Source organism: Tursiops truncatus, chromosome 11, assembly GCF_011762595.2.
Source record: "Tursiops truncatus isolate mTurTru1 chromosome 11, mTurTru1.mat.Y, whole genome shotgun sequence".
In the NCBI taxonomy this organism is placed as follows: domain Eukaryota; kingdom Metazoa; phylum Chordata; class Mammalia; order Artiodactyla; family Delphinidae; genus Tursiops; species Tursiops truncatus.
In genome coordinates this window covers 93,634,949-93,648,968 of record NC_047044.1, presented here as the reverse complement: position 1 = coordinate 93,648,968, position 14,020 = coordinate 93,634,949, and the positions used below count along the sequence as shown (strand labels likewise).

The 14,020-nt window shown below is 47.7% G+C and overlaps 1 protein-coding gene and 1 long non-coding RNA gene across 9 annotated transcripts in view; one reads left to right on the top strand and one right to left on the bottom strand.

Annotated features, from left to right (window-relative positions):
• Positions 1-13,585, top strand: part of ETV6 (ETS variant transcription factor 6) — a 240,134-nt gene extending 226,549 nt beyond the window's left edge. For 6 of the 8 annotated variants that reach the window (XM_073789035.1, XM_019937672.3, XM_004316069.4 and 3 more), the window contains 3 exons: positions 3,320-3,462; positions 5,335-5,435; positions 9,429-13,585. In XM_073789035.1, coding sequence (XP_073645136.1) covers positions 3,320-3,462; positions 5,335-5,435; positions 9,429-9,534 — 350 coding nt within the window. In that variant the 3' untranslated portion in view covers positions 9,535-13,585. The remainder of the gene's footprint in view (positions 1-3,319; positions 3,463-5,334; positions 5,436-9,428) is intronic. The other 2 variants (XM_019937704.3, XM_073789036.1) reach the window with 2 other exon arrangements.
• On the bottom strand, positions 410-5,276 carry LOC141275904 (uncharacterized). Its single transcript, XR_012324525.1, has 3 exons — positions 5,141-5,276; positions 1,022-1,200; positions 410-547 (listed from the first exon to the last, which is right to left on the bottom strand). It is a non-coding gene; the product is annotated as an uncharacterized lncRNA (long non-coding RNA).
• Positions 13,586-14,020: the final 435 nt, after the last annotated feature.

Sequence of the window (14,020 nt, the reverse complement as noted above, 5' to 3'; positions counted from 1 at the left end):
AAGTTGGCGTCGCTGGGTTAATTGTCATTTGAAATGATCAATTGGCCCCTTGTTTGGGGTTATTTTCACATTGATGAAAGGGAAAAGTTGGCAAGATACAAGTGTTCCTGCAACTCATAGGTAAAGTCTGTTCTTTGGTAAGCCCTGCCCTTCATTTACCAACCAACCAAACACAGATCACATTCTAGATTTTTTTCAGTAAACGATTTACGACATAAAGGTCTCGGTTCGATGCCTCTGAAGAACCAGCATGGTAGGTACCCAGCGCTGGTTAAGCCCTTACTTTGAGCAACGGTAAAATGGTTTTAAATGGAAACCATTTTTTAAGTCGAACCAACGGAAAATGGTTCGCACTTCACCATTTTATGAGACACAGAATGTCCAAAGCAGTAAAAAGAGAAGCCACAGAAACAATGAAAGTGAAAATCCCTCAGCAGATGGTGTTAAGGCAACACTCACTTTGCATTTTAGCTCCAGGAAGTCTTAGAGGTGAGGGACTGCCAATATATTGCTCACCTTCCGGTGGGCAGAAGTTCCTTCCATCAAACTGCAAAAGACAACCAGATCAGTTTGTTTAATTATTAAATTGTGTTCAAATGATCCACTCTAGAGAATCACATTGCCAGTCCAGATGCATCCGAGAGGTGTCATGAAGCCTCTTGGTGGTAAAAAGGATTGTAACCCTGTCAGGAAACACGGAGAAGCTGCCACACCTTTGCTCCTCCTAGTAGACTGGCATTTTGCGTGATCATATGTGGTCTTGCCAGATGGTTTCTACTTGCAAGAGCTTGTGGGAAATTAAAATGCATCTGCCATTTGATAGTAAGTCAAAAACTGGACAATTAAACCGCATCTCAGTTCTCTATTTTCCCACCTGTACTAAAAACGATGTAAGACAAGGAGGTGGCAGAGAGGGAGAAAGACACTGCCTACTTCACTGCTCTGCCTACAGTCGCCCTCTTACAAGTGCCTTAAAAATGAGCTCGATTATTCTCAGCGTGAGATGGTGTGTGGCACTCACCTCTCAAGGTGCTTCCTGATGCTGGGACTGGGCCCCTTGCTGCTCCTCGGTGCCCCCTTCTGGCGACCAAGAGGGCCGCGGCAGGCAGGGATGATAATAGAATCTCTGGTCAGCTTCCCTTAGCGTAGGGTTCAGGCTCCAGGAGTCATCCTTCTAAGAAGGACACCACGGGTCCTTTTCTGAAACAGAAGAAACCACACGTCACATTAATTTTTAGACACAGATCAATCGGGGGGAAAAGGATACAGTAAGGGGTACTGAAGATGTGTGGTCATTTTAAGTTTCATGGTAGTTCCTTAAAAGATTAAGCCTCCTGGAAAATGCCACATTTTATGCCAGTTCCTTCTGCTGTTCAGCGAGAAAGCTGGATTGCACGAAGGACACACTCAGAGTTAAAGCTTGCTTGGAAAAGTCCTTGACTAATAGTTACCTGTTAACCCTCTTCTCTGAGAATAGACGTCTCAGCGCAGGACATGTGGCACAGCACGGGCTCCAGACTCCGACGTGTGTCACTCACGAGCTGTGCCTTTGAGCCAATGACCAAACCCGCTAAGCCCCAGCTTCCTTGGCCGTAAAATAGGAACAGCAACAGCGCTGCCTCATCAGGTGCCCTAAGGGTCAGAGGCAAGCCGGCTGGTAGAACACACAGCCCAGTGCCTGCAAACAGCACCCAGTAATCGCTGTTGTTATTGTTTTCCTTACTTTCTCTTCACTCACATCATCGCTCGTACAGTAATCCTGGAGAGAGTCGACGTTGTTAGTCCCCTTTCCTAAAGGAGGACACGGAACCTCAGGGAGATTTAGGAAACTTGCCCGAGGTGACCTGACTCGTTTCCTCTTGTAAGTATGTGCCAGAGGAGGGCGTGTCACATTCTCTGGGAGGTGAATGTTTGGCTCGCTCTGAAACAGTCCACGTTGGGATTGGACATTCCCCACCCAGGTGTGCCAGGCCTCACCCAACATAAGGAAGTAAGGAAATCGGCACCTTGCGGTGCAGGAGCCCCAGAGTTCAAATCCCGGTGACCTCGGGCACGAGAGGATTAGAAAGGACGCAGTGTGTAAAGTGAGGATTAGAAATAACGCTTGCAAAGTGCGCGACACATACACGGTGTTCAACAAAATTAATCGCTTACGACCAGCCATGCTGGCTAGGGCTCATCAAAGCTCCCAGAAGCACATCTGGGGGTCGAGGCCAGTCCTGCATCAACTAGACTTAGAAAGTCCACATCCGCTCCCATCCACCTATCCAGGCTGTGCTAGGGGCCCAGCCACACCCGGTTCCGGCACTAATCCAGACAGCACTGGAACAGGGCAGAGGCGTGCAGCCTGCAGCTTCCCTTTCAATTCGCCGATCCACAGCCCAAGGTCGAGGCCTCGCCCCGCGCCTGGCCTGTACACAGAAAGATCTGTTGCCCGACCAAGCGATGCAGCATCAGTTTTGCACATGGAGAAAGGGATTCTCTGCACTGGGTTCCTCTCTACACTGATTCCATTATAGTAAAGCAATTTTTAAAACCTCCGAAGTAGCTATAACGGGACTATCTACATTCTTTCTAAAGACCATGCTGGCCATGGTTCCCACGGTCACAGTCCCCAAACCACAGGGGTCTTCTTCCCCCACAGCCTGCCTTTCACGCATCGTGGTGCTTTTTCTGCCATTTTTCAGCCGGCCTCAAGCGTCACGTCTTTATCTGTTGAGTATCACCCTCCAAAGTAAACTTTAGCGCCCCACCGTTGACACCACATTGCTCTCTCCGAACACGAGCACACTCTTTCTTTGCCCTTTGACCTGCCGGCGTGTCTTCAGCCCCTTTTCAGAACCAATTCATTTCCAGTTAGAGCTTGTTCTGTCCCTTCTGTGGGCTCTGCTCAAGTTCAGGTCATTGGTCATGACCGTGGACCAGTCCCTTCCTCTCTCCAGGTCTCTGTGTCCTCATGTGAGCGGGGAAATTCTGGGCCCGGACAGTCCCGAAGGCCTCCACAGGTCAAAGGTTGCATCTCACAGGTCTCTCTGTACCTTGCTCTCCTCACTATGAAACGAGGATGTGTGTTTGTTTTCGTTTTGGCCGAGTGGCTTGCGGGATCTTATTTCCCCAACCAGGGATCAAACCCAGGCCCCTCAGCAGTGAAGGTGCGGCATCCTAACCCCTGGACCGCCAGGGAATTCCCCAAACGAGGAAGTTAGACAGTCCATCCAAAGGAGGCAAGAGCGGTTACTCGATTATTTTCTGATTCTTGCTCTTAGTACTTCAACAAGCAACCTTGTCAACAGTGTTTTCTTGCCCTTTTCCTCTGTAGACTGTAGACTGCTTTGGGATTACGTCTATCAGTTGCTTTCTGACAGCCGGTACGAAAACTTCATCCGATGGGAGGACAAAGAATCGAAAATATTCCGGATAGTGGATCCCAATGGACTGGCTCGACTGTGGGGAAACCATAAGGTAAAAGGGCATCAGATATTCGTTCTATAAAGTAGGGCCAAAATCTAGTCTTCATCCCTGGGTTGGAGGATAGTTGTCTGTCTTCTGCTTCCTGTCTGCCCGTAATTATTTAGTTTCCTCCTCACTGGACAATTAGTTGCAAAGGGGAGGAAATCATTAAAGATGCCCCTTGCCACTTGTTCCTTGTGCCAGGTGCCAGTTAAGTCTCCGGTCTGACAGGCCTCATTACGAGTAACCGTCACTCCTCTGCCTCGGCCTGGTCCTGCCACCCACGCCATCATTAGGAACTGGGTACCAGGGATGCACTGTGGCACTCTGTGACTCACAAGGGGGCTTTGGGAAGCGTTGCTTCTGTTCTGCTGGGTTAGAAACTTCCACGGTCGCTAAAGCCCAGTTCTACGTGGAAAATGCTTATCCTCTGACTTTAAAGCATCTCCTTGAAAAGCAAACAGTGCAAGAAGTCTGATGGCCCCTGCAGTTTTCCACCTTGGGAAGAGGGAATCGAATTTAAAAGATGAAGTCTTTTATAGTTAGGAAAACCATTAAAGTGCATAGATGTAAAAAGTGGGTGAAACAACCTTGACGTCCACTGATGGATGAATGGATAAAGAAACCATGCTGTATGCACACAATGGAATATTCTTCAGCCTTAAAAAAAAAGGAGCTTCTGCAGCGTGTGGCAACATGGATGAACCCTGAAGACGTGACGCTGAGTAAAGAAGCCAGTCACAGAAAGACAAATACTGCCTGATGCCACTTACTCGAAGTTAGAGCTAAAATAAGCAAATTCTTTGAGTCCAGGAGTGGACTGGTGTTGCCAGGGACTGGGGAGAGGGGGGAGATGGGAGTTACTAATCAAGGGCCATAAAGTTTCCATTAAACGAGATGAGTAAGTTCTAGAGATGTGCTGTAGGACACTGTACCTGTAGTGAACCCTGTATTAAGTGCTGTATTATGCACTTAAAAATTTAAGAGGGTAGATCTCATGGTCAGTGTTCTTATCACAGTAAAATAAAGTAAGATACACAGAGCAAAGAGTTCCCCTGCCAAAAAAAAAGGAAAGAAAATTAAGATAAATCTGTATTCCTACTTAAAAAAAAAAAAGAGTCAGCAAGATCCAGGCCTGACCACAGACAGGTAGCCGTGGGGCACCAGGAAGGCCCAACTCCAGATCCGCCGAAGGAGAGGCAGGCCTGTACAGGGGAGACACCGCTGAGCTCTGCCCCGGCTGCAGCCTTGGAGGATGGCAGCCCGCGCTCTGGCCCCGCCGTGGAGGACCTAGCAGAGGCTGTCGTGACCAAATATGGCCATACCCCACTGACACCATCCACCCTGTGAGTCACTGAGAAAAATCGCTCTGCAGCTCGCACAGGGTGCCCTCACCCCAGGGCTCGGAACAACTGTATTCTTGCTTCCATGACAGGAATTTAAACAAAAAAATCTCTTCCTTAAAATGACAAACCAGAAACACAAGCCTGAGAAAGGTCACTGTAAAAATAAAAATTTTTTTTTAAAAAAAAGGAAAAAAGGAAGAGAAATCCTCTGTGGGTCAGAAGGTGAAGGATGACCCCCAGATAGGGGAAACTGCAGGAAATTCCTCGGGCACAGCAGAGCGCAGTCCTGGGAGAGGAAGTCGGGGAGGCCGCTGCGGGATGTGTGCTTTGTTAGCTAGACTCACCTTAGGAGAAACCTCAGCGAGGACGTCTGTGAAAAAGCCCAGGGGTGGGCGTGGCAGGGAGCAGATTAGCAGGTGGCTTTCCCAACTGGCGGGGCCACAGAAGCAGATTTGAACAGCTCCTGCAGCGTCTTTTCTGAGGTTCGTTTCATTGTGTCTTTGTGCTTTTTTTCTCTCTTCCGCCTTTGAACAAGCAGAACAGAACAAACATGACCTATGAGAAAATGTCCAGAGCCCTGCGCCACTACTACAAACTAAACATTATCAGGAAGGAGCCAGGACAAAGGCTTTTGTTCAGGTAGCACTTCCTTTTTCTCCTTTCCTTCTTCTGGGAGGATACTGTTTTCTTCAAATAAGAGGGAGGAGGGAGACTGTTAAGATCTCTACCTGCCTATCTGATCCTCAAAGCCATCACCGCTACACATTCGATACCAGGTGGTGGTTGGTTAGAATTTAAGAAAAAAAAAAATTTTTTTTTCCACTTATGTCTAACCTAGAGTAAAGCCAAAACTAAATAAACACAATCTGACTCACCTTTCAAATAATGCAATGATCAAACAGTATTATCTGGCATTTATATCTATGGTAGTTAAAGGGAGCGATCAGAGGGACCAATGGCAAAGCAAGGAACTGAACAAACCTAGGCCTCCCGGTTGCCAGCCCTGGACCGGTGTTTGTCCTGGCCCGTTAGTGAATCATGAAATAGATTTAATGAGTCTAATTTTTTTTTTAATGAAATAGAACAGAATTGAATAGGAAAGGACAGAGTTGAAAATATCAGACTGTATCACATGAATTAAGAGTGCCTGTTGATTCATGAAAACTGTGATTCAGGGGGGTGTGTGTGTGTGTGTCGTGATGTAAAATACATTTATGACAATGCATTGTAAAAGTCTGAAAGCTGCTGTAGACAGTCGTCTTTCCAGAATTCCTCCCAGCTAATGAGTTCCAACCATTTAACCTACCACATAGATTGTGATTCCCTAGACAAGAGAGGAGAAACAATTAGAAGAGGAAAAAGAAGGGGTCTAATGGACCAATCAGGAGAGGTAGACATAGCTCTCTGACACTGGTGGTAATTGATGTGGTGAGACCAAGTGAAGCTTGGGAGAAGGTGGGATTGACAAACACGACCTCAGGTTCTGCGTTTTGGCAGGTGGGACAAAGGAGAGTTACGGATTGGGCTAGAGATGTGGATTTGGGTGGAAAATGACAAAATGACACTGTGTATGAGTAAACGAGCTCACTGGGATAAGTACTTATTGGAAAGAGCAGAGAACCTGGGCCTTAGCATTGGAAAGGTGTGGTAAGGTAGGAGCAGTAAAAACACAATTGCGATCTTCAAAAGAAACAGAGAAGGCTTTTCAAGAGCTGGAAACAGAGTAGAATGAAGTGGAAAAAGAACCCTCCTTTCTCCGGCTCTGCTGATGCGTTCTTTTCATCCTTCACCCTAAACTTAGTCCTTGGCTTCTGTTCTCCCCACTCTGTACTTTTTCCCTGGATGGATGGATCCCGTTACACAGCTTCAGTTATCACCTCCATGAATGGGCTCTCACGTCTCTACATGCAGCTCTAAAATCTCCCTGAAATTCCAAATCTGAATTTCCAAGAGCTTCTTCCAGGACATGTCCACTTAAATATCACATTAGTATCTCAGACATGAAATGTTCAAGACAGGCCTTCTTCCCATACTGGAAACCTACCCACCCCCAGAATAAATGTTACATCGGCAGTGGCATCACCGTTGTTTAAGTAACCAGCCTTGACACTGGAGTTACCTTTGACTCTTCTTACAACTGAGTCATTATTGTGCTGGACAGTCCATTGGCTCCTTAGCACCATTCCCACTCCAGTCTGTTTCAGGGGCTAGAAGCCAGGGAACCACATTTCCCAAGATTTCTTACCAGCAGGCTCCAGGTTGGAATCTACCAATGGCAAGTACTCTCACGAGACCTGGAAGATGAAAGCAAAGCAGAAGCAGTATTATTGCTTCCCTGGCAGTGGAGGCTGATGTCTAGACTTCACGACTGGTACCTAGATTAATTCAGCAATCTCTGCCTCTGGTCCATTCTCCTGCCTCCCAAATTCATAATCACACTGCCAGCTGCCCTCCAACACTAATAGGGTTCCCTGTGCATCACTTTAACTTTTGCTTTTTTAACATATATATACCCCCCAGGTCTACCTCAAGTCCACTACCCTTTATGAGACCTTCTTCAACTGCTCAGACACGCACAGATACCTTCTTCCATCATCTGTTGGGTTTCCTTGGCCCTAAACCACATCGTGATTTACATCTTTAATAGTTGTATATATGAAGTCCTTCTCCCCAACAAGTAGGTCATAAGCTCCTAGAAGGTATATATATATATATACCTTTATATATATATAGTTCTGTTTTATACCTTATGGAGGCTTTTGATAAATGTTTCTGGGCAAGCCTGGTGTGGGATATCAGAAACTTAATATGGAAAAGCCGTCAAAAGAGGATAGGGGTAGTTCGGAGGGCCAGGTATAATAGCACACCTGTGGACTCAGCCTGGAAGGGATTATTAGTGACTTCAGATGTTGAGGGAGAAGCGTTAGCTCCAGGATAAAAGTGGAAGACAGGTTGCAGATGCTACGGAACAGACTGCTTGAAAAAAAATCAGCAATAGGGGCTTCCCTGGTGGTGCAATGGTTGAGAGTCCGCCTGCCGATGCAGGGGACGCAGGTTCGTGCCCCGGTCCGGGAAGATCCCTCATGCCGCGGAGCAGCTGGGCCCGTGAGCCATGGCCGCTGAGCCTGTGCGTCCGGAGCCTGTGCTCTGCAGCAGGAGAGGCCACAACAGTGAGAGGCCTGCGTACGGCCAAAAAAAAAAAAAAAAAAAAAAATCAGCAATAATGGGCAGAAAAGAAGTCGTAGGTGGAAGGTTCACAGGCTTCCAACAGTGATTGCAACAAGATAAAAGGAAAGAAGAGTGCTATTTGTGAAGAGAGATTAGTCATTTTTGAGGAAATGAATGTCTGAAGCCAGGCTCGCCCCAAAATGAAGGCTTCTCGGTATAAAACCCAGTGTGTAATCAAGTGAAGTGTTAGACTGGAGGGACTCTTGGAGACTTTGGTTGGGTGATGAGACAGAGCCCAGACGGTGAGTAGGGCTCAGATAGATAGCGGAAGGAGTCAAGAGGGTTCCAAATAAGGGCAAAGCTAAAGGTTTGGAGGATGGCATGAGCTGTGATTGATATAAAAAGAACTGGCGAGACTGGAGTGAAGGGTTCATGCTAGTGAACAGTGGAAAACAAGAGTTTCCGGGTTGAGGTGACAGAGGGGCCCGAGGGGCAGGCCCAGAGAGTGGATCCTTGACCTGATAAGTGGTCGTCACAGGATTTTTTTGTTTTTTTTGGCCATGCCACAAGGCACGTGGGATCTTAGTTCCCCAACCAGGGATCAAACCCATGCGCCCTGCATTGGAAGTGCAGAGTCTTAACCACTGGACCGCCAGGGAAGTCCCTCATCATAGGCTTTTGAACGTGAAGTGATGAGAGAAAATGTATGTTTTAAGACAGGTCATGTGGTACCGAGCAGAGGAAGGGAACAGTGTGTGGGCTGTGGAAAGGGCCCTCCCACCATAAGGACAGAACGTTCGCAGCCAGGCACCCTTCCTGAACCATGTAAATCATGGTCAAAACATGGCACTGATGTAATTTCCAGATGACCCCAGCGACCCAGAAGATGAGGCTGGCTGTTTGCACCTAGCTGCAAAGGAAGACAGAATAAAGGGGATGAATGGCTAGCATTTGGGGTGGAGCAGTGATAACATTGAAAAAGATTCTTTCTTTCGGCCTTTCTAATTTCCAGAAGCTCCACTATCTTGCCCTATTCCTCAGATTTTCCACCTAGCATTTAATCGTATCCTTCGCCTTAGATTCAAGTCTTGAATACCATTCCTCGGGCGCACAGTCTGGGATGGAAACGGATACGCAGCGCTCACGGGTCTTTGTAACCCTCTGAAAATCAGAGATGCAGGTACCTGTGCTGTCCCAGGGCTCCCTCGCACGGTCACGCAGGAATGCATCACACGGCTCCACCTTCTTCAGTCATCCTAGACTTTTGTTTATCGTTGTTTTGCCAACTTTCAGGCAGTCAGAGGAAGGGGTAGCTTTTTCTAATTTGGGCTAAGTTAGCATTATGACCAGGTTCAGTAGCTCTCCAGCTATGTGGAGGCGATGGGAACTCTCTTTTTAGAGTTCAAGGTCAAGACAACTTTAGGAAATTGTAACCTCTTCACGCCACCATTTCCTCTTCCAAAGGTTTATGAAAACCCCGGATGAAATCATGAGTGGCCGAACAGACCGTCTGGAGCATCTTGAGTCCCAGGAGCTGGATGAACAAATATACCAAGAAGATGAGTGTTGAAGGAACCAGCCCCCGGCTCAGCGGGCCGATAGCCAAGGGCACCCTGCCCGCCAGGACGGCTGGGGCGTGACGGAGCGGAAGGGAAGAGACCCGGACATGGCAGTGACACTTCTCTCGCCCAGCGTGAGGGACCCCGGAGCACCTTAGACAAACCACTCAGCAAAGGCGGCGCTGGAATTCTGGCCAAGGGCACCAGCCTGGGACTCACGTTCATGGTTCCTTCTCATTTGGAATCTCTTTCTGTAATTCCTCCCCCACCCCGTTCCACCTATTGTTAAGTTTCATGGTGTTTTTGGTTTTGTTCTTTTTTAAGACCATGCAGTTTGACTTTTCATCATTCATATAGGGGAAGACATCGAGGTTGTTTTCCTATGGAAATATATATCTATTATATATATATATATTTTTTGCAAATCTCACAAAGTGCAGAAGCGCAACTGGTCAGGAGAGAGAACACTTACAAAAGGGTTCAGGTTCTCTTGACCCTGCCACGTGGATCAGGTTTGTGCCTGTTGCTGTTGGGTCTTGGCTGGAAAAAAAAAGAAAAAAAAGAAAGAAAAAAAAAATAAGATGCTTTTAAAAACGATAAATTGAAAAGGAGAGCTCTCTTCTTCTCTCTCTGGCTCTCTTTCCTTCCCTGCCCCATCCCGTCCTCCCTCCTTGCCTGTTGTTGAATTTCAGATGCCTTTCAGCGGGGTTCAGCCTCTTTGGAGAGTCTTGGGAATTGTTGGCACCTAAACGGGATCAGTGGTCTGGGTGCTTTGTAGCCGGCGCCACAAAAAGCAAACCCACATCCCAGCATTTGGCCACCTATCGGAGGGAGGCCAGAGACGTTACGGAGGCTGCTGCCTTCCGGGAAGATGCATGCTAGTCCGGCAGGCTTCCCCTGACACAGCTGTGAGAACCGCGGGGCCCGGTGGTTCCACAGAGCGTAAGATGAGCCTGGAAGGCTGTCCAGGTTATTTGGAAGCCCCAGCATCTTGGGATTAGTTTGCAAGTGCTGCGAAGTGGGGAAAAAAAATGAAAAAAAAAAACCACACAGGCCTGATGGTCCAGGTGACAGATCTTCTGCAGTGGGGTGTGAATTATTCCAAAGTAGGTTATGGACGGTCATCTCTGCTCCATCCCAAAGGCCATCGTGCAGTCAGTTTCATACCCTCACCTAAATTTTTTTCAATTCCCAGCCTTTTTTTTTTTTTTTTTTTTTTAAGTTTCCTGATCCCAACAGGACACAGGGCATTTGAGGGGGAGGACCCTGGAGTGTGTCCTCTCAGTTGTTACTGGTGTTTGCCACGCCTGGGCAGACGGGAAATTCCTCAGATACCTTCCTTTTACCCTCTTCTTTCCTAGCTGTGTTTCAGAATGGACCCATGCGTGGCTCTCTTTCACCTCAAAATAAGGTCAGTAGTATCTTATAAGATGAGGAAGATGCCACCCCTTAGTACTTCTGATGATAACGTAGTTTTCAAGAGCTGTTACAGTTTTGGGGGGGAGGGGTTTCCTGTTCAATAGCCATCTAAATCAACTCTTCCAATACAGGCTCGGAATCCAATATTAGGAGTACAGTCTTTTTTTACTCACGAAGATTAGACCTCCCTTACAAAGCACCCCGTCCTCGTTTCTCTCCGCTTCCTCTGCTCAGTTGGGTGAGCATCTCACGGCCACGCCCCCTCCAGGTGAAGCCACCAGATGCCCAGGCATGTCCTCAGGCCATTTCTGAGTGAGTCAGGCAGGCAGGGGTTGTGGTCACACGGGCAGGAGGAGTTCTCCACCCCTCCCCCAGCTCCAGCCTCACTGATGAGGACACCAGCCTGCGGGGAGGGAGGGACAAATAGGCTATCTCCTCTCATCCAACCACGGATAGATGCGCAGGGGTGGCCGGCCTCCTCCCACCCTCACACACTCCTCCCACTCTACCTTCCAGAAGGTCGGGTTCGCGGTGAGGTCAGGGACCTTCTATGTGTCCCCAGATGAAGGGTTTGGGTTCAGTCTGCTCGAACGGGGATGAAATCCAGCTGGATCCCAGCATACTACAGATGTCTTTCAAGAGCGTTCCATAGCACACAGTGATGATCTTCCAGCCTCTGAGATGACTGATGTTGGCTCTCAGATGGAGAGATTAAGCCAAATACCTGGCGTGTTGTGAAGCCTTTGAGTTGCAGGGCTGGAGAGAGAGGGTGGATCTTTACTGAGGCTCTCTTTGTGTGACATAAAACCAGAGACCCAGGCACGATGTCGCTCTTCCCTAAGATTAGAGCATCTCATTCCGTTCACCCAGGTTTAAGGACTCGGGCTCTTATTGTCCAAAGAATCTTACAGTTGAATTATGGAGGGGAAATTCCCCTTTGCCCCCAGGATTTCTGTATTTAAAGCAATATCCTGTAAGAGTCTGTAAGACTTAGGCTGGCACCTTCAGCCACTTGAAGGAATAGAAGGTGGCAATTCCAATGTAGTCTTCACTGTCCATCCAGATGTTACCGTTATTGGTTTTCTGTTCACTCCCTTAATGGCAAAGGTTCTTCTCATTGGTTCTTTGAGAGAATACCTGAGTGATGCCGATACCAGGGACACAGCATTTACACACTGCAGACCTGAAAGATGTCAGGTTCAATTTAGGCAACTTTGATGGAGCACCTGCTAGACACCCCGAGAGATTCCCAAGAATCGGGCACCATCCTTGCCCTCCGAGAGCGTATCTCCTTCCTGCAGAATCTATCTAGCGTGAAATTTCTCACTTCAACACTAAGCACTAGGGGGGACGAAAATTTCACCTGGGACCAAACCAGAAGTACGTCCATGATCTGAATAGTTGGCCTTTCCCTGCTGCCATCGTGGGAGGTCTTGGCTTGCAAAGTGAGAAACTGGGAAAGGAGAACTCAGAAGAATGCTGCAGGGGAGCAAACTTGCCTCCAGCTGGGTCCGAGGCAGACAGTCTCGCTTGTACCTTGAAATTATCTAGCGTCTACTCTTCCCTGCACCTTGAGGTAACCAGGGTGCTTCCTCTCCATCAGAAGACAGCAGTGGCAATTGGCTGGACGGGCTACGTGGAAGTAATGCTATCCCTAAGATCTTTCTGTCCCGAGGCAACTTTGTCGTGCCTACGGTAGCATCACCGATGTTCCACATCCTTTGAGGGGCAGGGGTATCCCCACAGGAAAAGAGGAGTAACAACTGATGGATTTTTTTCTCTTTTCAGCAGTATGTTTGGAACCCCCTGCTCCATCATCTTCTTACACTGATACCTTGGTCCAAGTGAGAATGTAGGTTTAGCAGAAACTTAAATGGCTTTGACGCGATGTACCTAAATGCCTAAGTAACCACACCTCCTCCGCCATTCACTGCCTAGGATCCAACTCTGAATACATGTCTGAAACATTCGCTCCCCTTTTGAAGAAGGGAAATCTGAGTATCACAGAGGTCCTGTGACTTGTCCTAGGAACAGACGGCATGCCAGGGACAGAATGAGGATTGGGACCCAGCCTGGCCATACCCCGACCCGATCTGACCCATTCCCACCCAGGAAGCTGAAGATAAAAATTGGGGGAAATACACAAAGAACAAAAGGCAGTTTCTTTGCCCAAGCATTCGGTGCTAGTTAGTTTTCACCCACTCAACCTGTTTCTCTTCTGAACAGTAATGGAGGGAGTGATCCAAGGAGCCGGGGGTGGGGTGGGAAGGGGGGTGACAGTGGTCCCTGCCTGCCTAAAAACCACAGAAGACTAACCTGATACCCTTTGGGCCCCATCTGCATCAACACTAAACAACGACAAACTCCCCGAATCTTTCATACATGCCAAGTGAACATTCTTGAAGATATTTCTCTGTGACTGCAACCACCTGCAAACGAGGACGAATCTAGAATTTTTTTTTTAATTTCTAATCTCTTGTTGTTTATGAGGTGTGGGGTTTATAAGGGACTGAATCAAATGAATGTAACAAAAAAGAAAAACAAAAAAAAAAAAGCCTTTTCTCAGGGCCAGTGAATTGCAAATAATTTTTAAAGAAAAGCCTATAATTGCATCATCTCAATAAATTTTTTATAAAAAAAAAATCCAAGTCTCTGTTTTTAATAATATGAAATGGAGTCAGACAGGCAGGGTGGTCCAATGAGGTAAATCCTGTCTCCACTCAATTACGGTGTAAAGTGCAGTCATGGTTTTTCACTGGCAGGAAGCCTCTGTCACAGAGCAGTTTGCAGGCAATCTTTAGACAAGTGGCACCAGAAAGGTCAGAGCAAACATTTCAAATCTGAGCAGCTGCCGCACGTGGAGAAATTTGCCAGCAGGAACCTCAGTCAGAGATGGCTTGGGTCCTGCGCTGTGCCGAAGATTATCAGTTTGCTGCGGACTCACCTGACTCAAAGAGTTAAAGGACCCCAGGTCTTCCCACCATAGACTGCTCCTCCGCTGTGCTGAAATCATGGGTGTGCGCGTATAGGTGATGAGGGCATGAATGGGACTACACCCAGGCCTATGATGGCCCGGAA